Source organism: Salvelinus fontinalis, chromosome 40, assembly GCF_029448725.1.
Source record: "Salvelinus fontinalis isolate EN_2023a chromosome 40, ASM2944872v1, whole genome shotgun sequence".
Classification (NCBI taxonomy): domain Eukaryota; kingdom Metazoa; phylum Chordata; class Actinopteri; order Salmoniformes; family Salmonidae; genus Salvelinus; species Salvelinus fontinalis.
The window spans coordinates 6,299,300-6,327,014 of NC_074704.1; the positions used below are offsets into that span (position 1 = coordinate 6,299,300).

The 27,715-nt window shown below is 41.8% G+C and overlaps 1 protein-coding gene across 1 annotated transcript in view; it reads left to right on the top strand.

Annotated features, from left to right (window-relative positions):
- Positions 1–4,054: 4,054 nt before the first annotated feature.
- Positions 4,055–27,715, top strand: part of LOC129839213 (uncharacterized) — a 35,426-nt gene continuing 11,765 nt past the window's right edge. Inside the window, exons 1-5 of the mRNA XM_055906520.1 lie at positions 4,055–4,137; positions 5,417–5,500; positions 5,731–6,171; positions 6,207–6,382; positions 19,382–20,142. Coding sequence (XP_055762495.1) covers positions 5,419–5,500; positions 5,731–6,171; positions 6,207–6,382; positions 19,382–20,142 — 1,460 coding nt within the window. The 5' untranslated portion in view covers positions 4,055–4,137; positions 5,417–5,418. The remainder of the gene's footprint in view (positions 4,138–5,416; positions 5,501–5,730; positions 6,172–6,206; positions 6,383–19,381; positions 20,143–27,715) is intronic.

Consider the following 27,715-nt stretch of genomic DNA (forward strand, 5'->3'; position numbering starts at 1 on the left):
GCTATTGTGAGGAGTTTATAATAAATAATATAAAACAACTGAACTCATTATTGTTCTTTGGCTCTTTTTCCGATTTGGTCTGATGGGTCCCTCTAGTGGTGACCTTGAACACAACACTCTGGTCTGATGGGTCCCTCTAGTGGTGACCTTGAACACAACACTCTGGTCTGATGGGTCCCTCTAGTGGTGACCTTGAACACAACACTCTCTGGTCTGATGGGTCCCTCTAGTGGTGACCTTGAACACAACACTCTGGTCTGATGGTCCCTCTAGTGGTGACCTTGATCACAACACTCTGGTCTGATGTGTCCCTCTAGTGGTGACCTTGAACACAACACTCTCTGGTCTGATGGGTCCCTCTAGTGGTGACCTTGAACACAACACTCTGGTCTGATGGGTCCCTCTAGTGGTGACCTTGAACACAACACTCTCTGGTCTGATGGGTCCCTCTAGTGGTGACCTTGAACACAACACTCTGGTCTGATGTGTCCCTCTAGTGGTGACCTTGAACACAACACTCTCTGGTCTGATGGGTCCCTCTAGTGGTGACATTGAACACAACACTCTCTGGTCTGATGGGTCCCTCTAGTGGTGACATTGAACACAACACTCTCTGGTCTGATGGGTCCTTCTAGTGGTGACCTTGAACACAACACTCTCTGGTCTGATGGGTCCCTCTAGTGGTGACCTTGAACACAACACTAAATAAGAAAGCCAGTGTTTCTCAACCTTTTTCGGTTACTGTACCACCAAGTACATTTTGGTCAGCCCGGATTAATGCTAAAGAACCCGGTCATGTGATTTTACCAGTAAGCCTCATGAGTCTTCTCAAGTACTCTCTTTGGAAAGGCCAAGTACCCCCAGGGGTCCTACCAGCCCCGGTTGATATCTACTGGTGTAGGTCTACTGTAGGGACAGAGTCCTGGTTGATATCCACTGGTGGAGCTCTACTGTAGGGACAGAGTCCTGGTTGATATCCACTGGTGTAGGTCTACTGTAGGGACAGAGTCCTGGTTGATATCCACTGGTGTAGGTCTACTGTAGTGACAGAGTCCTGGTTGATATCCACTGGTGTAGGTCTACTGTAGAGACAGAGTCCTGGTTGATATCCACTGGTGTAGGTCTACTGTAGGGACAGAGTCCTGGTTGAGAACCACTGGTGGAGGTCTACTGTAGGGACAGAGTCCTGGTTGAGAACCACTGGTGTAGGTCTACTGTAGGGACAGAGTCCTGGTTGATATCCACTGGTGTAGGTCTACTGTAGGGAGAGAGTCCTGGTTGAGAACCACTGGTGTAGGTCTACTGTAGGGACAGAGTCCTGGTTGATAACCACTGGTGTAGGTCTACTGTAGGGACAGAGTCCTGGTTGATATCCACTGGTGTAGGTCTACTGTAGGGACAGAGTCCTGGTTGATAACCACTGGTGTAGGTCTACTGTAGGGACAGAGTCCTGGTTGATATCCACTGGTGTAGGTCTACTGTAGGGACAGAGTCCTGGTTGAGAACCACTGGTGTAGGTCTACTGTAGGGACAGAGTCCTGGTTGATATCCACTGGTGTAGGTCTACTGTAGGGACAGAGTCCTGGTTGATATCCACTGGTGTAGGTCTACTGTAGAGACAGAGTCCTGGTTGATATCCACTGGTTTAGGTCTACTGTAGAGACAGTGTCCTGGTTGAGAACCACTGGTGTAGGTCTACTGTAGAGACAGTGTCCTGGTTGAGAACCACTGGTGTAGGTCTACTGTAGGGACAGAGTCCTGGTTGATATCCACTGATGTAAGTCTACTGTAGGGACAGAGTCCTGGTTGAGAACCACTGGTGTAGGTATACTGTAGGGAGAGAGTCCTGGTTGAGAACCACTGGTGTAGGTCTACTGTAGGGACAGAGTCCTGGTTAATATCCACTGGTGTAGGTCTACTGTAGGGACAGAGTCCTGGTTGATATCCACTGGTGTAGGTCTACTGTAGAGACAGAGTCCTGGTTGATATCCACTGGTTTAGGTCTACTGTAGAGACAGTGTCCTGGTTGAGAACCACTGGTGTAGGTCTACTGTAGAGACAGTGTCCTGGTTGAGAACCACTGGTGTAGGTCTACAGTAGGGACAGAGTCCTGGTTGATATCCACTGATGTAAGTCTACTGTAGGGACAGAGTCCTGGTTGAGAACCACTGGTGTAGGTCTACTGTAGGAACAGAGTCCTGGTTGATATCCACTGGTGTAGGTCTACTGTAGGAATAGAGTCCTGGTTGATATCCACTGGTGTAGGTCTACTGTAGGAATAGAGTCCTGGTTGATATCCACTGGTGTAGGTCTACTGTAGGAATAGAGTCCTGGTTGATATCCACTGGTGTAGGTCTACTGTAGGGACAGAGTCCTGGTTGATATCCACTGGTGTAGGTCTACTGTAGGGACAGAGTCCTGGTTGAGAACCACTGGTGGAGGTCTACTGTAGGGACAGAGTCCTGGTTGATATCCACTGGTGTAGGTCTACTGTAGAGACAGTGTCCTGGTTGAGAACCACTGGTGTAGGTCTACTGTAGAGACAGTGTCCTGGTTGAGAACCACTGGTGTAGGTCTACTGTAGGGACAGAGTCCTGGTTGATATCCACTGGTGTAGGTCTACTGTAGGGACAGAGTCCTGGTTGATATCCACTGGTGTAGGTCTACTGTAGGGACAGAGTCCTGGTTGATATCCACTGGTGTAGGTCTACTGCAGGGACAGAGTCCTGGTTGATATCCACTGGTGTAGGTCTACTGTAGGGACAGAGTCCTGGTTGATATCCACTGGTGTAGGTCTACTGTAGGGACAGAGTCCTGGTTGATATCCACTGGTGTAGGTCTACTGTAGGGACACAGTCCTGGTTGAGAACCACTGGTGGAGGTCTACTGTAGGGACAGAGTCCTGGTTGATATCCACTGGTGTAGGTCTACTGTAGGGACAGAGTCCTGGTTGATATCCACTGGTGTAGGTCTACTGTAGGGACAGAGTCCTGGTTGATATCCACTGGTGTAGGTCTACTGTAGGGACAGAGTCCTGGTTGATATCTACTGGTGTAGGTCTACTGTAGGGACAGAGTCCTGGTTGATATCCACTGGTGTAGGTCTACTGTAGGGACACAGTCCTGGTTGATATCCACTGATGGAGGTCTACTGTAGGGACAGAGTCCTGGTTGATATCCACTGGTGGAGGTCTACTGCAAGGGGCAAGGGTAGAGACAGGTAGAGTCTGATTTAACCTAACACAGCTGGAGTAAAATAGATGCTGGGTCCCAAAAGGTTTCTTTCAGACCCTGCTGAGGGTGTCTTCTTGTGGAAGAATGGTGTCACATCTCTCTAATAGACAGACACTTGTAGAACCTATGCCAAGGCACATTGAAGCAGTTTTGTCGTCTCGTGGTGCCCAACGTCCTATTAAGACACATTATGTTGGTGTTTCCTTTATTCTGTCAGTTACCTGTAAGGTCCAGGTAATAGCTTCACCTCTCAGCAGGCGACAACAATTAACAGATTTGTGCAACTCCACTAACAGTGACTATTCAACTTAACTACCTTACTAACTAAATGATGTACAACGATTACATTAGAAGACCTAGGCCACTAATACCCTGAGTGCCAGTCTGTTTGTGCTATCTTTACAGCTACTTGTCACTCATTGTCATGGCTTGATAGTGATCAATGGAGTTGGAAAGGGCACAAACAGATCTGGGACCAGGCAAAACAACTACAGTATGTAGTGATCAATGGAGTTGGAAAGACCACAAACAGATCTGGGACCAGGCTAGACAACTACATAGTTACATTTTAAAATGCTGTAAAAAAAAAAAAAAAAAAAAAAAATCAATCATATACCTTTTCCCCTAAAGGTGTCAGACACATTTTATTTTACTCAGAGATTTGGTATACCTTCTTACTCTGGGCAGACAGCCAAAGTTAATTTGTAAGGAGGAGGTTGATATGCAGCGACACCCAATCAGAATTCATCCTCTGCCTGTCCTGAATTGAATTATTTTTGCCTAGCAACACTCGCCCATTGGCTAGAAATGACTAGTTACGAGGAAAACGAAACCTAACAGAATATAGGCTCTCACAGTCACAACAGGGGACAACAAACAACAGATCAGTACAACCACACTAAAAGTGAGTATTCAACTTAACTACCTCACTAATTAAATGTACAACAATCTACAGTTTTTTAACAACTATAGCACAACATCAAGTAAATATTTAATTGATACCAGGTCTGTTGACCTTCATGCATAAATAACCATGTTTAGAATGTAATTTGATCTTGATACATGTTATGGGAACATTATGTTGACCTGGGAAGGGAATGTACTGTGTTTAACGACAGTTATACCACATAGCATTAATATTTTTTATAGTTTAGATTTTTAGAAAGACAAATTGATGAGACAAATTATAATTAAGTGATAATGACCGACAAGGCAGTGTTAATGGCACGGGTGTTGTTAGGTGTTGCAAATCATGTCACAATGCCAATATTTCCTCCAAACATCAGCTTTCAGGGAATTATCACTTTTATACAACGTGTTACCAACATATTAAAATAATGATTGACATATTTTCATTAAAAAGGTTATTTTGATTAATTGATTCATACTATTTCATCCTTCCACGAGATATAGTCCCCACACATCTAGGACAGATATACCACATATCATTACTCTCTTTATAGTCCCCACACATCTAGGACAGTTACCTCTACAGTTATACCACATATCATTACTCTCTTTATAGTCCCCACACATCTAGGACAGTTATACCACATATCATTACTCTCTTTATAGTCCCCACACATCTAGGACAGTTACACCACATATCATTACTCTCTTTATAGTCCCCACACATCTAGGACAGTTACCTCTACAGTTATACCACATATCATTACTCTCTTTATAGTCCCCACACATCTAGGACATTTATACCACATATCATTCCTCTCTTTATAGTCCCCACACATCTAGGATTGTTACCTCTACAGTTACACCACATATCATTACTCTCTTTATAGTCCCCACACATCTAGGATTGTTACCTCTACAGTTATACCACATATCATTACTCGCTTTATAGTCCCCACACATCTAGGACCGATATACCACATATCATTATTCTCTTTATAGTCCCCACACATCTAGGATTGTTACCTCTACAGTTACACCACATATCATTACTCTCTTTATAATCCCCACACATCTAGGATTGTTACCTCTACAGTTATACCACATATCATTACTCTCTTTATACTTTAGATTGTTTGAAAGTTAAATAGCCGAGAAGAAATTCTAATTTAGTTTATCCTCATTTGCAAAAAATGGAACTCGGACAAAAAAGATGAGGTCATTGTAATGAGGTCTTCGTCTTTTACCATGTTTTTGATTGGCCATTGTAACAGAGATGGAACGAGGAAAAGGAGGAACTCAGAGGACTCTGTTCCTGTTGACACTCTGTCTACAAGCCTTCACTGGTCAATGCCAAGGTATACACACACACACACACACACACACACACACACACACACACACACACACACACACACACACACACACACACACACACACACACACACACACACACACACACACACACACACACACACACACACACACACACACACACACACACACACACACACACACACACACACACAGTTTTCAGTAGCCTTTAATCAAGACACTATCAACTCAAGCACTTCTTGTCTGTTTCCAGTTTCAGGGCAGCTCTCTGACCTCAGGATAGTTCTGGTGGGGAAGACTGGATCAGGGAAGAGTGCAACAGGAAACACCATCCTGGGAAAAAATGTGTTTAAAGTGGAGGCTTCTCCAGTGTCTGTGACTGCACAGAGTGAGAAACAGAGTGGAGTGGTGGATGGGAGGAAGATTGATGTCATCGACACCCCGGGGCTCTATGACACAACACTGTCTAAAGAAGAGATGAAAAGTGAAATAGAAAAGGCCATCTACAAGTCAGTCCCAGGACCCCACGCCTTCCTGCTGGTGATCAGACTGGGGAGGTTCACAGAGGAGGAGAGGAACACTGTGAAGTGGATCCAGGACAACTTTGGAGAAGAAGCCTCAATGTACATCATCATTCTGTTCACACATGGAGATCAACTGGAGGGCAAAACAGTGGAGGACTTGGTGAATGAGAGTGAGGAGCTTATGAAACTCGTCAAGGTCTTTAAGGGAATATATATATCTGTGGGGGCAGATATCACTCCCTAAATAATAACAAGAGAAAACACAACACTCAGGTCCCAGAGCTGCTGAAGAAAATAGAGGAGATGGTGGAGAAGAATGACGGACAACCCTACACCAGTGAGATGTACCAGGCGGCCCAGAGGAAGATTGAAGAGGAGGAGGAGAGGAAGAGACAGGAAAATGAGAAGCGAGAGAGAGAGAGGAGACAGGAAGAGGAAGAAAGAAGAAGAAGAGAAGAGAAATTGAATGACTGCAAGTGGTCAGCGCTTGCCAGTACGGCTGCATTGGGTTTGGGAGCCATGTACAGCTCTCCATTGTCTTTAGCAGCAGCGGCTGCATTAGCCGCTGTTAAAGGTTATCAGTGCATGGACACCTATTTCACCTCAGAAGACCAGAAGAAATAAGATTTCCACATCCACCATCTCAGATTGTTTTGAAATGAAGACTAATTATTGTGTTATATAACATAAATAAAATTTGATCTCTGAGAAATTAAGCACATTTATTGTGCCCAAATTTGACATTTTATTTTAATTAACAGCATTCATATACTATTCAATAAATATAGTACCCAACATCTGATCTGGATCCAATTGTTCCCCAACAATGATTAACAACAAAGAATGGTCAAAAGCCTCAGATCAGATGTTGGGTATTATTTCACACTAGGGCCTTGTTATCTGGAGGGCTGCCATTTGCATCTCCCCAATGGTCCTAATGTGGAATCCGTAACCATGCCGATATCATGGACAGTAATGGTTTGAGAACATTCCAAGATTTGGAAGATACATACACATTACCAGATACATACACATTACCAGATACATACACATTACCAGATACATATACATTACCAGATACATACACATTACCAGATACACATTACCAGGTACATATACATTACCAGATACATACACATTACCAGATACATACACATTACCAGATACATACACATGACCAGATACATACACATTACCAGATACATACACATTACCAGATACATATACATTACCAGATACATACACATTACCAGATACATATACATTACCAGATACATATACATTACCAGATACATACACATTACCAGATACATATACATTACCAGATACATATACATTACCAGATACATACACATTACCAGGTACATACACATTACCAGGTACATATACATTACCAGATACATACACATTACCAGATACATACACATTACCAGATACATACACATTACCAGGTACATACACATTACCAGATACATACACATGACCAGATACATACACATTACCAGATACATACACATTACCAGGTACATACACATTACCAGATACATACACATTACCAGATACATACACATTACCAGATACATACACATTACCAGATACATACACATTACCAGATACATACACATTACCAGATACATACACATTACCAGATACATACACATTACCAGATACATATACATTACCAGATACATACACATTACCAGATACATACACATTACCAGATACATACACATTACCAGATACAAACACATTACCAGATACATACACATTACCAGATACATACACATTACCAGATACATATACATTACCAGATACATACACATTACCAGATACATAAACATTACCAGATACATACACATTACCAGGTACATACACATTACCAGATACATACACATTACCAGATACATACACATTACCAGATACATATACATTACCAGATACATACACATTACCAGGTACATACACATTACCAGATACATACACATTACCAGATACATATACATTACCAGATACATACACATTACCAGATACATACACATTACCAGATACATACACATTACCAGATACATACACATTACCAGATACATACACATTACCAGATACATACACATTACCAGATACATACACATTACCAGATACATACACATGACCAGATACATACACATGACCAGATACATACACATTACCAGATACATACACATTACCAGATACATACACATTACCAGATACATACACATGACCAGATACATACACATTACCAGATACATACACATTACCAGATACATACACATTACCAGATACATAAACATTACCAGATACATACACATTACCAGGTACATACACATTACCAGATACATACACATTACCAGATACATACACATTACCAGATACATACACATTACCAGATACATACACATTACCAGATACATACACATTACCAGATACATACACATGACCAGATACATACACATGACCAGATACATACACATTACCAGATACATACACATTACCAGATACATACACATGACCAGATACATACACATTACCAGATACATACACATTACCAGATACATACACATTACCAGATACATACACATTACCAGATACATACACATTACCAGATACATACACATTACCAGATACATACACATTACCAGATACATACACATTACCAGATACAAACACATTACCAGATACATACACATTACCAGATACATACACATTACCAGATACATATACATTACCAGATACATACACATTACCAGATACATAAACATTACCAGATACATACACATTACCAGGTACATACACATTACCAGATACATACACATTACCAGATACATACACATTACCAGATACATATACATTACCAGATACATACACATTACCAGATACATACACATTACCAGATACATACACATTACCAGATACATACACATTACCAGATACATACACATGACCAGATACATACACATTACCAGATACATACACATTACCAGATACATACACATTACCAGATACATACACATTACCAGATACATACACATTACCAGATACATACACATTACCAGATACATACACATTACCAGATACAAACACATTACCAGATACATACACATTACCAGATACATACACATTACCAGATACATATACATTACCAGATACATACACATTACCAGATACATAAACATTACCAGATACATACACATTACCAGGTACATACACATTACCAGATACATACACATTACCAGATACATACACATTACCAGATACATATACATTACCAGATACATACACATTACCAGATACATACACATTACCAGGTACATACACATTACCAGATACATACACATTACCAGATACATACACATTACCAGATACATATACATTACCAGATACATACACATTACCAGGTACATACACATTACCAGGCAACTCTTTTTGTTTATATTTACAACTCAGGTCAGGTATGTTAGCCTATGGAGTCCCTTGGGAAACCCAACTACCAAACCATTCAATGATGGGATTTATAAATAAATGATCTGGGCTCCTGAAAGGACTGATCTCTATAACATACGTGCTATATATGCTAACTTCTGTAAAGTGGTAAAAGATCTTAAACAACTCCTCCCCCTTGGGGTTGGCAGAGCGCCAAGACATTAGAGCATTGGGCCAGTTACTGGAAGGTTACTGGATCAAATCCCTGAGCTGACAAGGTATAAATCTGTTGTTCTGCTCCTGAACAAGGCAGGTATCCCACTGTTCCCCAGGTGCTGAAGATGTGGCTGTTGATTAAGGCAGCCTTCTGCACTTCTCTGATTCTGAAGGGTTAAATGTGGAAGACACATTTCATTTGTACAACTGACTAGTATCCCCCTTTCCCTTGTTGTCCCAGCAGGGTTTCACCGCCTCTGGTTCCATACTAGAATACATTTACATGTGTGGTACTTTAATAACCATTTAGCTTCAGCTGGACAATTATTAGAAAGGATAAACTCTGAAAATGCATATCATTCTACTATAGTCCTCTAGTCACATGACCTTGTAGAGAACGATGCACTAACAGACTCACAGACTGTATCTTCATTTCCCCATTTGATGTCTATGATGTACTAAGTGCTATGATAAAGAGTGTAAATATATATATATATCCATAGCTGATTCATATAATCCCTTCTTACTCTCTGCACCACTGATCACAGAACCATTGACCTATATATTATAACTTGACAGTTGTTTCTGGTGTTGTCCCTAAGTTCTGTAAAGCAGGACATGTCATCCCCCTACATAAAGGAGGAGATCCTTCTGACTTAGATAACTACCGTACAATTTGCCAATTATCTTGCCTTTCCAAAGTTCTAGAATCCCTGGGGAAATTCTTAATGTGAACCAATCAGGTGTTAGAATCCCATCTATTCTTAATGTGAACCAATCAGGTGTTAGACCTGGACAGAGCAGGTTCAGCTGCTACACTTGTTTTAGATGTGTTCAATTACTTAGATCAGAAACATGATAAAGACTTGAACACTGTTGACCATCACACTCATTTAAAGGTTGACTGAAATAAGCCTGGATCAGGCTTGTTGAAAGTGGTTTGAGAATGATCTGTCAGACAGGACTCAATGTGTGATTTCTGATGGTGTCATGTCCAGTTTCCTGCTACTGGAACCTGTTCTCTTTACTACTAATATAAATAATATTGGTTAATCTGTTATAACTTGTAATAGTCATCTGTATGCAAAGTGGACTTCTGTTTTAGGACTAGATCTTGCCTCTACCTAAATAGCAGGAAGCTATTTTTCCTGACAGTTCTTGACTATGGTGACACCATTTATCAGATTGCAGCAGCCACTACTCTTAAACCTTTGGCTGCAGTCTACCATAGTGCCCTTCACAGGTGACAGGTTTAATACTCACCACTGCATCCTGTATTAAAAGGTTGGCTGGTCCACATTAAAGTCCCGTAGATCTCTTCATTCCTCCCTTTTTTTTTACAAAGCTCTACTACAGCAGCTTCCAACGTACCTACTGTGTTAATAATGTATGAAGGAATGAGCTACCAAAGCCACTCGTCAGATTACTTAACTCTTGAGGTTCCTCTGGTCTCCACCATTTAGGTAAATCCTCCTTTAGTTTTATTGCCCCCATTGTTGGAATAACCTACAACATTCCTTGCATCTTGTTTCTCTGGAGACTCAAAGCCCGAACAGCTAAAGCCCCAACATCCAAACCCCCTGACCCGGATGACGCTGGGCCAATTGTGCACCGCCCTATGGGACTCCTGAACACGGCCAGTTGTGATACAGCCTGGTATCAAACCCGGGTCTGTAGTGATGCCTCTACCACTGCAGTAAAATACTTTAGACCGCTGCGCAACTTGGGAGGCGGATTTCAGTTGTTTCGATTGATTGCGGTGGTTTATTTGTTGAAATTGTGGCATTGAGGTTGTGGTGTTGAGGGAATGGTGTTGAGGTTGTGGTGTTGAGGGAATGGTGTTGAGGGAATGGTGTTGAGGTTGTGGTGTTGAGGGAATGGTGTTGAGGGAATGGTGTTGAGGTTGTGGTGTTGAGGGAATGGTGTTGAGGGAATGGTGTTGAGGGAATGGTGTTGAGGGAATGGTGTTGAGGGAATGGTGTTGAGGTTGTGGTGTTGAGTTTGTGGTTGTGGTGTTGAGGGAATGGCGTTGAGGTTGTGGCGTTGAGGTTGTGGTGTTGAGGTTGTGGTGTTGAGGTTGTGGTGTTGAGGTTGTGGTGTTGAGGTTGTGGTGTTGAGGTTTTGGTGTTGAGGTTGTGGTGTTGAGGTTGTGGTGTTGAGGTTGTGGCGTTGAGGTTGTGGCGTTGAGGTTGTGGCGTTGAGGTTGTGGTGTTGAGGTTGTGGTGTTGAGGTTGTGGTGTTGAGGTTGTGGTGTTGAGGTTGTGGCGTTGAGGTTGTGGCGTTGAGGTTGTGGTGTTGAGGTTGTGGCGTTGAGGTTGTGGCGTTGAGGTTGTGCCTTGTGCTTATTTATATTGTTGCTGTTCTATTAGCAATGTTAGTTTTTCTTCCTGTTTGGGAGAAAATGTTTGTATTCAGAGCACCATTGGGAATGAGACCCTGGTCTCAATTGGGCTACACTCAATAAATATGGGTGCTGGTGGTATGCCTGAAGGCATGGCTGGTGGTCCCCGGTGCTGGTGGTATGCCCGAAGGCATGACTGGTGGATTCCCCCGTGCTGGTGGTATGCCTGAAGGCATGGCTGGTGGATTCCCCGGTGCTGGTGGTATGCCTGTGGGTTCTGACTCTTATGTAGGTGTCATAACCAGCCATAAAATAACTACAGTGGTAGGTTCTGTGGGTTTTGACTCTTATGTAGGTGTCATAACCAGCCATAAAATAACTACAGTGGTCGGTTCTGTGGGTTGGACTCTTATGTAGGTGTCATAACAAGCCATAAAATAACTACAGTGGTAGGTTCTGTGGGGTTGGACTCTTATGTAGGTGTCATAACCGGCCATAAAAATTATGTAAGATATGTCACAACAGGTCTAAATATATGTATCATGACAGTGTTGTGACCATCTTATGACAAGTTATGACACATTATGTCAGCTGTTATGACATATGACATGGTTATGACTGTCATAACATGTTATGATGCTGGGTGTCAAGTAAAGTGTTACCATTTTAAGGGTTTCTAAAATCCTCTGGGAAAAATGAATGGTGGAAAAATGATTGGAACCATTTCCCTGTTTGACAGCTAGGTTGTATGGGTAATATGACTCATGCTGTGGTACTCTATGGAGTTGGAAAGAGCAGAAACAGATCTAGGACCAGGTTAGGCAACTATAAAGTTACAACTACAGTATAAAGTTACATTTCAAAATGCAGTTTTATGTGTTATTACATTTGTAACCTTTTTTTGTGTCCAATGTGTCCAACACATTTCATCTTACCCAAAGATGTGGCCTATCTTCTGATTCTGGCAACTAGCCAAGGTTATAATGAATAAGTACTTGTCCTGAGTAGAATAATATTTGCCTAGCAGCACTCTCTCATTGGCTAGAAGTGATTTGTTGCTGGGAAAATGAAACTTAACAGAATGTAAGGTGCAGCACATTGGGCGCTTTAGTTTTAGACCATTTGTCACGTTCCTGACCTGTTTTATGTTATTTTTGTATGTGTTTAGTTGGTCAGGGCGTGAGTTGGGGTGGGCATTCTATGTTTTGTGTTTCTATGTTTAGGTCACTTGTAATTAGCCTTATATGGTTCTCAATCAGAGACAGGTGTTTGACGTTTTCCTCTGATTGAGAACCATATATAGGTTGGCTGTTTCACACTGTTTGTTTGTGGGTGATTGTCTCCAGTGTCTGTATGTTACGCCACACGGGACTGTTCCGTTTTTTGTTAGTTCGTTCGTTTTATGTAGTCTGTTTTCCTGGTTCATGCGTTCTTCACGTTGTATGTAAGTTCGTGTCCAGGTCTGTCTACATTCGTTTATTTGTTTTGTAATTATTCAAGTGTTTGTCGTGTTTTTCCGTTTTGTCTATTAAATCAATATGTATTCACAACCCGCTGCATTTTGGTCAAATCACTACTCCTCCTCTTCGTATGAAGGGGAGGAGGAACACCGTTACAGAATCACCCACCAAACAGTGACCAAGCGGCGTGGGAGAGCGCAACAAGGAAACCAGGACTCGTGGACATGGGAGGAAATATTGGACGGTAAAGGACCCTGGGCTCAACCAGGAGAATATCGCCGCCCCAAAGCTGAGCTGGAGGCAGCGAAAGCAGAGAGGCGGCGATATGAGGAGCTAGCGCGGAAGCAGGAAAAAGATCTGGGCTACACTACGTGGGAGGAGATCGACAGGTGGTCGATCGACCCAGGGCGAGTGCCGGAGCCCGCCTGGGATTCTCTGGCGCAGTGCGAGGAGGGATACCGGCGAATGGAGGCAGCACGACGACGCGGTAGGAAGCCTGTGAGTAAACCCCAAACATTTCTTGGGGGGGGGGCTTAAAGGGAGAGTGGCGAAGTCAGGTAGGAGACCTGCGCCCACTCCCTGTACTTACCGTGGAGAGCGAGAGTACGGGCAGACACCGTGTTACGCAGTAGAGCGCACGGTGTCTCCTGTACGTGTGCATAGCCCGGTGCGGGTTATTCCACCTCCCCGCACTGGTAGGGCTAGATTGGGCATTGAGCCAGGTGTCATGAGGCCGGCTCAACGCGTCTGGTCTCCAGTGCGTCTCCTCGGGCCGGCATACATGGCACCTGCCTTACGCATGGTTTCCCCGGTTCGCCTACATAGCCCGGTACGCACTGTTCCTTCTTCCCGCACTTGCCCTGAGGTGCTTGCCCTCAGCCCGGTACCTCCAGTCCCGGTACCACGCACCAGGCCTAGAGTGCGCCACGAGAGTCCAGTGTGCCCTGTTGTTGTTCCCCGCACTAGCCTGAAGGTGCGTGTCCTTAGCCCGGTACCTCCTGTTCCGGTACCACGCACCAGGCCTATAGTGCGTCTCAGCCGGCCAGAGTCTGCCGTCTGCCCAGCGGCGCCTGAACTGCCCGTCTGCCCAGCGGCGCCTGAACTGCCCGTCTGCCCAGCGGCGCCTGAACTGCCCGTCTGCCCAGCGGCGCCTGAACTGCCCGTCTGCCCAGCGGCGCCTGAACTGCCCGTCTGCCCAGCGGCGCCTGAACTGCCCGTCTGCCCAGCGGCGCCTGAACTGCCCGTCTGCCCAGCGGCGCCTGAACTGCCCGTCTGCCCAGCGGCGCCTGAACTGCCCGTCTGCCATACGCCGTCTGAACTGTCCGTCTGCCATGAGCCTGCAAAGCCGCCCGTCTGCCATGAGCCTGCAAAGCCGCCCGTCTGCCATGAGCCTACAGAGCCGTCCGCCAGACAGGAGCCGCTAGAGCCGTCCGCCAGACAGGAGCCGCTAGAGCCTTCCGCCAGACCGGATCAGCCAGAGCCTTCCGCCAGACCGGATCAGCCAGAGCCTTCCGCCAGACCGGATCAGCCAGAGCCTTCCGCCAGACCGGATCAGCCAGAGCCTTCCGCCAGACTGGATCAGCCAGAGCCTTCCGCCAGACCGGATCAGCCAGAGCCTTCCGCCAGACCGGATCAGCCAGAGCCTTCCGCCAGACCGGATCAGCCAGAGCCTTCCGCCAGACCGGATCAGCCAGAGCCAGCGAGCCATGACCGTCCAGAGCCGTCAGCGAGCCATGACCGTCCAGAGCCGTCAGCGAGCCATGACCGTCCAGAGCCGTCAGCGAGCCATGACCGTCCAGAGCCGTCAGCGAGCCATGACCGTCCAGAGCCTTCCGTCAGCCAAGAGCGTCCAGAGCCAGCCAGCCAGGATCCGCCAGTCATTCTGGTGTTGCCCCTCATTCTGGTGTTGCCCCTCATTCTGGTGTTGCCCCTCATTCTGGTGTTGCCCCTCATTCTGGTGTTGCCCCTCATTCCGGTGTTGCCCCTCATTCCGGTGCTGCTCCTTATCCTGATGATGCCCCTTAATTTAGGTGGGGTTATTTGGAGGGTGGGCATTGTGAGGGGGATAAAAAAGTGGGGATGTATTATGGTGGGATGGGAACCACGCCCAGAGCCTGAGCCACCACCGTGGACAGATGCCCACCCAGACCCTCCCCTAGACTTTTGGTGGTGCGTCCGGAGTTCGCACCTTGAGGGGGGGGTTCTGTCACGTTCCTGACCTGTTTTATGTTATTTTTGTATGTGTTTAGTTGGTCAGGGCGTGAGTTGGGGTGGGCATTCTATGTTTTGTGTTTCTATGTTTAGGTCACTTGTAATTAGCCTTATATGGTTCTCAATCAGAGACAGGTGTTTGACGTTTTCCTCTGATTGAGAACCATATATAGGTTGGCTGTTTCACACTGTTTGTTTGTGGGTGATTGTCTCCTGTGTCAGTGTCTGTATGTTACGCCACACGGGACTGTTCCGGTTTTTGTTAGTTCGTTCGTTTTATGTAGTCTGTTTTCCTGGTTCATGCGTTCTTCACGTTGTATGTAAGTTCGTGTCCAGGTCTGTCTACATTCGTTTATTTGTTTTGTAATTATTCAAGTGTTTGTCGTGTTTTTCCGTTTTGTCTATTAAATCAATATGTATTCACAACCCGCTGCATTTTGGTCAAATCACTACTCCTCCTCTTCGTATGAAGGGGAGGAGGAACACCGTTACACCATTCCATTGGTCCTTAAGGTAAATCTCCACCCACCTGGGGCACCTGGCTATGCAAAACCAGCAGGCCCACTGCTTCAGATCTCTCAGTGACAACAGCAGACAACAATATACAGATCTGTGCAACCACACTAAAAGTGAGTATTCAACTTAACTACCTTACTAATTAAATGTTGTACAACAATCTACTCTACAGTATTTGAATAACTGTAGCACAATATTAAGTAGACATTTTATTGATACCAGGTCTGTTAACATTTATGCATAAATAATGATATGATTACATTACTTATCATCAAAATGTCAAAACAGTAAAATCATGTAGCTGTTAACAATCACATTCTGTTATATGTGTGTATTCATACACGTTTTAAAATTATAGAACAGTGAAAGGGGAAACATGGTTAGACTTTTACCTGAAACATTTACCTTGTTTAGTGGAGAGAAATTGCAGTATACTGTACCTTGATTAGTGCAGAGATAGTGCAGTATACTGTATCTTGTTTAGTGCAGAGATAGTGCAGTATACTGTACCTTGTTTAGTGCAGAGATAGTGCAGTATACTGGACCTTGTTTAGTGCAGAGATAGTGCAGTATACTGTATCTTGTTTAGTGCAGAGATAGTGCAGTATACTGTACCTTGTTTAGTGCAGAGATAGTGCAGTATACTGTACCTTGTTTAGTGCAGAGATAGTGCAGTATACTGTACCTTGGTTAGTGCAGAGATAGTGCAGTATACTGTACCTTGTTTAGTGCAGAGATAGTGCAGTATACTGTACCTTGTTTAGTGCAGAGATAGTGCAGTATACTGTATCTTGTTTAGTGCAGAGATAGTGCAGTATACTGTATCTTGTTTAGTGCAGAGATAGTGCAGTATACTGTACCTTGTTTAGTGCAGAGATAGTGCAGTATACTGTATCTTGTTTAGTGCAGAGATAGTGCAGTATACTGTACCTTGTTTAGTGCAGAAATAGTGCAGTATACTGTACCTTGTTTAGTGCAGAAATAGTGCAGTATACTGTATCTTGGTTAGTGCAGAGATAGTGCAGTATACTGTACCTTGTTTAGTGCAGAGATAGTGCAGTATACTGTACCTTGTTTAGTGCAGAGATAGTGCAGTATACTGTATCTTGTTTAGTGCAGAGATAGTGCAGTATACTGGACCTTGTTTAGTGCAGAGATAGTGCAGTATACTGTATCTTGTTTAGTGCAGAGATAGTGCAGTATACTGTACCTTGTTTAGTGCAGAGATAGTGCAGTATACTGTATCTTGTTTAGTGCAGAGATAGTGCAGTATACTTTATCTTGTTTAGTGCAGAGATAGTGCAGTATACTGTACCTTGTTTAGTGCAGAAATAGTGCAGTATACTGTACCTTGGTTAGTGCAGAGATAGTGCAGTATACTGTACCTTGGTTAGTGCAGAGATAGTGCAGTATACTGTATCTTGTTTAGTGCAGAGATAGTGCAGTATACTGCATCTTGTTTAGTGCAGAGATAGTGCAGTATACTGTACCTTGTTTAGTGCAGAGATAGTGCAGTATACTGTACCTTGTTTAGTGCAGAGATAGTGCAGTATACTGTATCTTGTTTAGTGCAGAGATAGTGCAGTATACTGTATCTTGTTTAGTGCAGAGATAGTGCAGTATACTGTACCTTGTTTAGTGCAGAGATAGTGCAGTATACTGCATCTTGTTTAGTGCTGAGATAGTGCAGTATACTGTATCTTGTTTAGTGCAGAGATAGTGCTGTATACTGTACCTTGTTTAGTGCAGAGATAGTGCAGTATACTGTACCTTGTTTAGTGCAGAGATAGTGCAGTATACTGCATCTTGTTTAGTGCTGAGATAGTGCAGTATACTGTACATTGTTTAGTTCAGAGATATTGCAGTATACTGTATCTGGTTTAGTCCAGAGATAGTGCAGTATACTGTACCTTGTTTAGTGCAGAGATAGTGCAGTAAACTGTATCATGTTTAGTGTAGATTGTGCAGTATACTGTACCTTGTTTAGTGCAGAGATAGTGCAGTAAACTGTATCATGTTTAGTGTATATTGTGCAGTATACTGTATCTTGTTTAGTGCAGAGATAGTGCAGTATACTGTACCTTGTTTAGTGGAGAGATAGTGCAGTATACTGTACCTTGTTTAGGTCAGAGATTGTGCAGTATAATGCACCTTGTTTAGTGCAGAGATAGTGCAGTATACTGTACCTTGTTTAGTGCAGAGATAGTGCAGTATACTGTACCTTGTTTAGTGCAGAGATAGTGCAGTATACTGTACCTTATTTAGTGCAGAGATAGTGCAGTATACTGTACCTTGGGTCAACACCCATCATATAGCAGGTTGTTGATGTGAGGGACACATCTGCAGGTTTTTGTCAGTACTGACTAATGTCACACTGCTTAGAGGTTGCATGCATCAACCAATGGTTGACTGACAGATTGCTGAAACACATGATGTGGTTAGCTGATATGTAAAATACCTATCCAGGCGTTGTAGGATCTGATGTCAGCAATGTCTGAGCAGAAGAACAGAGGAACACATGCTTTGTGTTCAGACATCTCCTGATTTACACATTAAGTACTGGTTTCAGTTATACTGATTACACTTAAAAATTGTTTGAACTCTTCCTGTCTGTCTACATAGTAGATGTGCTGTTTGATGGTAATGGGACACGACCTCTAACTGGTTTATCTGGTCTTGACAGCAGCAGCCAGGCAACGGTAGAATAATAACCATGTTTAGAATGTAATTTGATATGCATGTGGGTAAATTATGTACGCCCTATCTTAGGGAATGTACTGTGTTTTACAACAGAAGTACCGCATATCATTACTCTTTTTATAGTTTATAGTTTAATCGTTTTTATTGTTTAGAAGTCAAATAGCTGAAAAATAAATAATTTATTCTTTCCTCATCTGTGAACGTTGGAACTTGGCCAAACGCTTTGGATGAGTCACTGAAGAAATGTGGACTTTGTATTTTGTAAGGAGGTCATTGTCTGTTTCCATGTGTTTGATTGGCTGCAGTAGTAGAGATGGAACGAGGAAGAGGAGGAACTCTGAAGATTCTGTTCCTGTTGACACTCTGTCTGCAAGACTTCACTGGTCAATGCCAAGGTACACACACATACTGTGCATGAACACACATAGTGTCTTGATAAATGGCTACTGAAAACGATCAACTTTTTGTCTGTTTCCAGTTTCAGGGCATCCCTCTAACCTGAGGATAGTTCTGGTGGGGAAGACTGGATCAGGGAAGAGTACAACAGGAAACACAATCCTGGGTAAAAATGTGTTTAAAGTGGAGGCTTCTCCAGTGTCTGTGACTGCACAGAGTGAGAAACAGAGTGGAGTGGTGGATGGGAGGAAGATTGATGTCATCGACACCCCGGGGCTCTATGACACAACAATGTCTAAAGAAGAGATGAAAAGTGAGATAGAAAAGGCCATCTACATGTCAGTCCCAGGACCCCAAGTGTTCCTGCTGGTGATCAGACTGGGGAGGTTCACAGAGGAGGAGAGGAACACTGTGAAGTGGATCCAGGAGAACTTTGGAGAAGATGCCTCAATGTACACCATCATTCTGTTTACACATGGTGATCAACTGAAGGGCAAAACAGTCAAAGGGTTTCTGGCTCAGAGCAAAGAGCTACGGAGACTCATCAATATGTGTGGGGGCAGATATCACTCCCTAATCAATGACAAGAGAAGAGACAACACTCAGGTTAGAGAGCTGCTGGAGAAGATCGAGGAGATGGTGGTGGAGGACAATGGAGGAGAACACTACACCAATGCTGACTATGAAGCGGCTCAGAGAAAGATCATAGAGGAGAATATGTATAACTGTAAACTGGCAGCGTATGGCGGTCTAGCCGCAGCAGGACTAGGGATGGTGTTTGCTCCACCAGTATTGGTGGCAGCAGGTGTAGCTGTAGGTGTCAGCCAAGGGTTTGAATGCACTAAGGAGATGCTAGGCTTTTAAAACACCAGGGGTACGTTCAGTTGGTCTTAACGTTTTGCTACGTATGGCAACGGTACTTACTGAATCATATAACAGGTCTTTCAAAACTATTTGCAATGTTATAGATATGCTAGCCGTGTGGCAGGATGGCCCTAGCAGGGTGTGAACGTGGAAAATGTTAACAAAACTCTCCTGCTGCACTGTACACAATCAACCTCTCATCACCTATAGTTATAACGTTTCTCAACTCAAATCATGACCGTTTATTTTAGTGGCGGTGTATGTATTTAGTGGGGATATATAGTATATATTAAATAGTAGTGTATGTATTTAGTGGGGATATATAGTATATATTAAATAGTAGTGAATGTATTTAGTGGGGATATATTTAGTATATATTAAATGGTAGTGCATATATTTAGTGGGGATATATTTAGTGTATATTAAATGGTAGTATATGTATTTAGTGGGGATATATAGTATATATTAAATAGTAGTGAATGTATTTAGTGGGGATATATTTAGTATATACTAAATGGTAGTGTATGTATTTAGTGGGGATACATAGTATATATTAAATAGTAGTGTATGTATTTAGTGGGGATACATAGTATATATTAAATGGTAGTGTATGTATTTAGTGGGGATACATAGCATGTATTAAATAGTAGTGTATGTATTTAGTGGGGATACATAGTATATATTAAATGGTAGTGTACGTATTTAGTGGGGATACATAGTGTATATTAAATGGTAGTGTATGTATTTAGTGGGGATACATAGTATATATTAAATGGTAGTGTATGTATTTAGTGGGGATACATAGTGTATATTAAATGGTAGTGTATGTATTTAGTGGGGATACATAGTATATATTAAATGGTAGTGTATGTATTTAGTGGGGATACATAGTGTATATTAAATAGTAGTGTATGTATTTAGTGGGGATACATAGCATGTATTAAATAGTAGTGTATGTATTTAGTGGGGTGTATGTATTAAATAGTAGTGTATGTATTTAGTGGGGATACATAGCATATATTAAATGGTAGTGTATGTATTTAGTGGGGATACATAGTGTATATTAAATGGTAGTGTATGTATTTAGTGGGGATATAGTTAGTATATATTAAATGGTAGTGTATGTATTTAGTGGGGATACATAGTATATATTAAATGGTAGTGTATGTATTTAGTGGGGATACATAGTGTATATTAAATGGTAGTGTATGTATTTAGTGGGGATACATAGTGTATATTAAATGGTAGTGTATGTATTTAGTGGGGATACATAGTGTATATTAAATGGTAGTGTATGTATTTAGTGGGGATACATAGTGTATATTAAATGGTAGTGTATGTATTTAGTGGGGATACATAGTGTATATTAAATGGTAGTGTATGTATTTAGTGGGGTGTATGTATTAAATAGTAGTGTATGTATTTAGTGGGGATATATTTAGTATATATTAAATGGTAGTGTGTGTATTTAGTGGGGATACATAGCATGTATTAAATAGTAGTGTATGTTTTAGTGGGGTGTATGTATTATAGGTAGTGGGTACTGGCTGTGGAGGGATATATAACACACCTGTTAATATGAATACTCCTGTTTCCAGTTGTTTTTATTCGTCCTGATACAGTGCTTGAAATATATTTTCCAGATTGCATAGTTGCTTAAAAAAGTTGTTTACAGCAGGATTTATTTTTGTGTACACTCACAACTTAAATCACATTAATTGCAGCACCTGTCTTTCTGTCTACAAAATAATTCAGTGGAATGTGTGTGTTCAGTCTATGTGCTTAAGGGCCGTATTCAATCTGGACTGCAGAAGATCCGTGCTATAGTGTGATTGAAATTTAAAGGCAATGTTTTTTCTCCTGGTCACATACAGCTAATGTGTTGTGCATTGAAGTCCACAGGCAAAGGGAAAAGGGGAAATCCCACTTTCCAATGACACTGTCTTGTATAGGATCCAGGATATGGCAGATGATACTGAATCTTAGGTTTTAGACAGAGCCTGTGCTTCAAATTAGTTTGCAATTCAATTAGATGAGACATTTCAAATGTAGCCCAACTTCTTTTGTATACAATATTTGCAGATTTGATGAAAAACGGGGTGTCTGGAGATACCAAGTGGATGGAGACATTTTCAATATTTTCCCCCTATTCTCAACTCTGACTGACAAAGGTGTTGTGGATATGGATCACGTGACCAGGGTGATGTGGATATGGATCATTTGCATAAATAGATGGGATCACATCTGGTCAAATTCAATAATTAATTTCCTTCACAATCTGATCCACGCCAGGGAAAGCAGTGAATGTGTAATCCGTTCACCAGCACTAAATAGACTCAAGCATTGTTCACATTACCCATAAGCACTCCGTTACCTTGCGCCGGATGTCATGCATTTGAATGGGGACGTCCACAAAGGAGTGGAATGGAAAGCCTCCTTGTGGTTGAAGGCTGTGTTGCGAGTCGGACTTCGCATACTTTGACCCTGCAAGATAGCTTGACTTGCTCTAAAGTTAAAGAAACAAGGTAAATCAAAAGTAACTATACAAAACATGTTTTATTGTCACCTGAAACAATATATTTATCCTTTCTTGAATGAAAAAGTCATATTTTGCAATCTCCCAAAATAAATGCGATCGCTGTCTTGCGTTAAAAACACTATGCTTGCCGGTTCAGTAGCGGGGCAAGACTTATGGCGCAATAAAATACATCAATGTTTACGGGGAATCACAGCTTGTCACCGGTTCTAGAGTATTAACTACTGGAGCTGTCCTGGGACCAATGCATGCACATTAGTTTTAATGAGATGCGTCTTTCCACATTCTGTCTGTGCAGCAGTGGAGAATAGCCACAACTCAGCTAGTTGGCAGTAAAGATGTTATTCCCCTTTCTTTCTACTTCTGGGAAACCAGCTTCTCCTCTCTTGCTGCAACAAAATCAAAATATCGAAAAAGACCGGCTGTTGAAAACACCTTGAGAGTGTCCCTCTCCTTCTTCCCTCCGATGTTTGACATGCTGGTGTTCAAGAGACACGCACACCCATTGTCAGAGTCCTTGAAGAACAGTTGGGTTGGAGTCAGGCGCAGAGAGCAGAAGGTTCGAATAAATTTATATTTTATTCCCGGAAAAACGGTCACGCCACAAACACAAGGCGCATAAACTGACTGGCCCATAACCAGGACCCAAAATATCCGGGAAAACAGAATACAAACGAACATCCACAACCTAACAGAAAAACAATACCGCACAAACCTAGGCGGGCCTAACAGGCTTAAATAGACAAAAATCAAGAAACACAATAAGGAACAGGTGCAACTAATAAGACCAAACAAACAGAAAAGGAAAAAGGGATCGGTGGCGGCTAGTAGACCGGCGAGGACGACCACCGAGCACCGCCCGAACAGACAGGGGAGCCACCATCGGTGGGAGTCGTGACACCCATCTCATTGATTAGGTGAGTCAAACATATTTTACTGTTCTTTATAATGTAGATATTGAAAGAATGAAATATTGTTATTTGTTTATAAATATTCAGTTGTTGTTACATAGTTTTTATTGACAGAAGAGGTAAGGTGATTGTGTATAATGATAACATAATTTTAATAACGACCGACTGACTGACCATGACATGAGAACAACACAGACAGACAGACAGACAGACAGACAGACAGACAGACAGACAGACAGACAGACAGACACAGACAAACCGTGAAGGCAGTCAAGTAAATACATAATTCATTAATTTAGTGTAAAGTAAAAAATACAATAACAGTTTTTTTAATGAAGAATAAGCGATTTTCAATCATGTGTAACCAAAGCGGTCCCCAGAGGAGGAAGGCCATGCCTTACTGGTCCCTGGCTCAAACTCATTTAAGAAAGTCTGAAGTAGTGAAACCTTTAGTAGGACAATCATGGTGAGTGATGACACATTATCTTGTTAATTGCCTTTTTGTGTTTAAATCACATTGAACCTAGAGAAAATATCACAAAATATGAACATGTTCCATTTTCTATCTATTAGCTTTTCACAAAGATGATTTTAAAATGTTTATTTATGCATTTACAAAAAACACACAGAGAAAAGGGAGGAAAGGTGGCGAGAGGTAGAAGACCCAGGCGGTGTATCAGACAAGTAAAGTATCTGTATATCTGTTCCATCCTGTGTGAATGAAAGACGGAGACCCAGCTCTGTAATAACAGCATGAAGACCTGTGTGATTTAGATTTCAGAGAGAGCAGGATACCACAGGAAGTTACAACGTTTTTATATAGAGATTCTAAAGCAAAACACTCATAATTCTGAATATCTTTGGGGGCTGATCCTCCCGTCAGGATCAGCCCTTAGTCGTGGACGGCGGTTGTGTTGAGCCTGCCTGCGGCTGCCCGCCATTTTGCAGGAAGCCTAGTTGAGCAAGACATTTCATCTTTGTGTCTTGAATAATTCTATAATAATGATAATAATGTATTTTATAAATCATAATTTAGCAGTTATCCATCCTTAACCCTCCTGTTGTGTTTGTTTCATGTTAATTCATTCTTTGTTCCCGGGTCCAAAATGACCGCCGCTTTGTAGCTGACTATAAATCCATACTAATCCATACTAAAATCTCTGAAACTGGAAACACCTATCTCCCTCACTAGCTTTAAGCACCAGCTGTCAGAGCAGCTCATAGATTACTGCACCTGTACATAACCCATCTACAATTTAGCCCAAACAACTACCTCTTTACCTACTGTATTTATATATTAATTTATTTTGCTCCTTTGCACCCCATTATTTCTGTCTCTACTTTGCACTTTCTTCCAATGCAAACCAACCATTCCAGTGTTTTTTTAGTTTTTATTTTACTTGCTGTGTTGTACTCACTTCGCCTCCATGGCCTTTTTATATTTTTATTTATTTATACATATATCTGTTTGCCTTCACCTCCCTTATCTCACCTCACTTGCTCACATTGTATATAGACTTATTTTTTTTTATCTTTTTCACTGTATTATTGACTATATGTTTGTTTTTACTCCATGTGTAACTATGTGTTGTTGTATGTGTCGAACTGCTTTGCTTTATCTTGGCCAGGTCGCAATTGTAAATGAGAACGTGTTCTCAATTTGCCTACCTGGTTAAATAAAGGTTAAATAAATAAATAAATAAAATAAAAATAAATGCATTATCACCTAATGTTGTGTTAGATCTTTTTATCAACTTAAGTTCTTGTGAACATTACAAGTTTTGAACTTCTATTTGCTATGTATGGCCTGTAGGCCTCACTGACCTGAGCTCATACAACTAGTTTTTGCGTAAAAAAAGCAAAGTAGTTTCATGATCAAAGATGTGATCAAGAGCCTCACATACAGTATATTATTTGCCACAGAATGAATTGTGAGCAAGGCCTCAAAAAATCTTTATATACCAGAGCGGCGAGAAAAGTTCTATATATTATTGAAACAATGTTGCGATTGTTTGTGAGAATGCCAACAGGTGTGGTTCCCGTGGGGGAGAGATTATATTGGGGAAAGGTTCCCGTGGGGGTTGCCATGGAAGCCAAGAAGGAGAGTGAGGTGTGTGTGTGTGTGTGTGTGTGTGTGTGTGTGTGTGTGTGTGTGTGTGTGTGTGTGTGTGTGTGTGTGTGTGTGTGTGTGTGTGTGTGTGTGTGTGTGTGTGTGTGTGTGTGTGTGTGTGTGTGTGTGTGTGTGTGTGTGTGTGTGTGTGTGTGTGTGTGTGTGTGTGTTCGAACACACATGCATGTGGGGGTCTGGAAGAGGAAGTGAGTCCATCTGATTATGTGCCTGAACTCAATGTTATACACTAGTTGTAGTGTCACCCATTCATTTCTAATGACCCGTCATTTTTGACCACAGGTATACAAAAGTGAAATAAAACACCCAAAATGTACTGGAAAACATGTATTTTGTGTGTTCAGATGCCCTATGTGGACAAAGTCATGGAACCTTATGACAAAATGATTAAATTAACTACATTTTTCAGAGAGAAAACTTGTAAATCGGTCCAATTTGACTGGAACACAGCAGGAGGGTCAAGTAGTCTTTATAAAAGTGTTTTAGATACATTTCTAAATGAAGCTGTTTTTTTGATGATTTGAGGTGACAGTTGTAGCCAATGTTGTATGGTGTTTCCAAATTGTCAACAAGAATATAATAAAATGAATTGACCTTGTTCTACACTTCATGTATATACTCTTTGTTTCTTGGTAAAGTCTGTTTGTTCTGAGAGGTGGAGGAAAGAACCGCAGACAGAATGAGTAGAAATGTAAAGTCAAGAAGAAGGAGATTTAAGATGGCTTGTTGACAGTAACAGCAGTTTTTCTGACGGTGGTTGCAGCTGTTTTAACTGGGTATTTTCAGGGTTCAATGTCTTCGAAAAGACTGAAAGACCCTGACATATAAAGATGTGGAAGATAAGAGGTTGGAGTTGGAAAACACTCAGAGTGATTTAAGTGTAGCAGTAGAGTAGATTAATACTGTACAATGAGAATCAACAGACGTCAGATACACTGAGTGCAGACACAAGTATTTTCTTTTTACATACAATGATTGGTAACACTTTACTTGACATCCAGCATCATAACAGGTTATCATAACCATGTCTTAATATGTCATGACAGGTTATAACACGGTCATAATCATGTATTAATATGTCATAACACCTGACATAACGTGTCATAATAGGGTCATAACGCTGTCATGACACTGTCATGAAACATATTTAGATCTCTTGTAACATATATTGCAATATTTTATGGCTGGTTATGACACCTACATAAGAGTGTCAAAACCCACAAAATCTACCACACAAGACAAACATTCCATTACACCATAGCCTACTTTTCAACAGTAGGTTTATGTCAGATAACATTTTCTGAAATGTACCATATTAAATTATCATTGTAATTGCTCACACGTTGATGTCAGACATGTACCTACCCCAATGATCTGTTGCTGATGACTGGGATGAATGCAGGAGCAGATTTCAGGAACAGGACAAGACACACTCTTTTTGACTGATGACTGACATACTGTAAGGGTATGATAGGCCTATCTGGCATAAATTATTATGATGACCATAATGCCTTATCACAGTGTCACAATGCTTTATCACAGTGACATAATGCCTTATCACAGTGTCACAATGCTTTATCACAATGACATAATGCCTTTTCACAGTGTCATAATGCCTTATCACAGTGTCATAATGCCTTATCACAGTGTCATAATGCCTTATCACAGTGACATAATGCTTTATCACAGTGACATAATGCCTTATCACAGTGACATAATGCCTTATCACAGTGACATAATGCCTTATCACAGTGACATAAATCTTTATCACAGTGACATAAAGTGTATTTTCTTAGTCCAAGTAAAGGGACACAGGAGTGACATAATGCTTTATTTTGAGACAATGTTTAATTTAAAATATGATTAAAAAAAAAATTCATTACAACAACAAGGACTTAAGAAACACTTTCAAACGAAAGGAAACTTCTTGGCAGGGTCATAACCAGTCATTAAATAACGCAACATATGTCACAACAGGTGTAAATATATGGGTCATA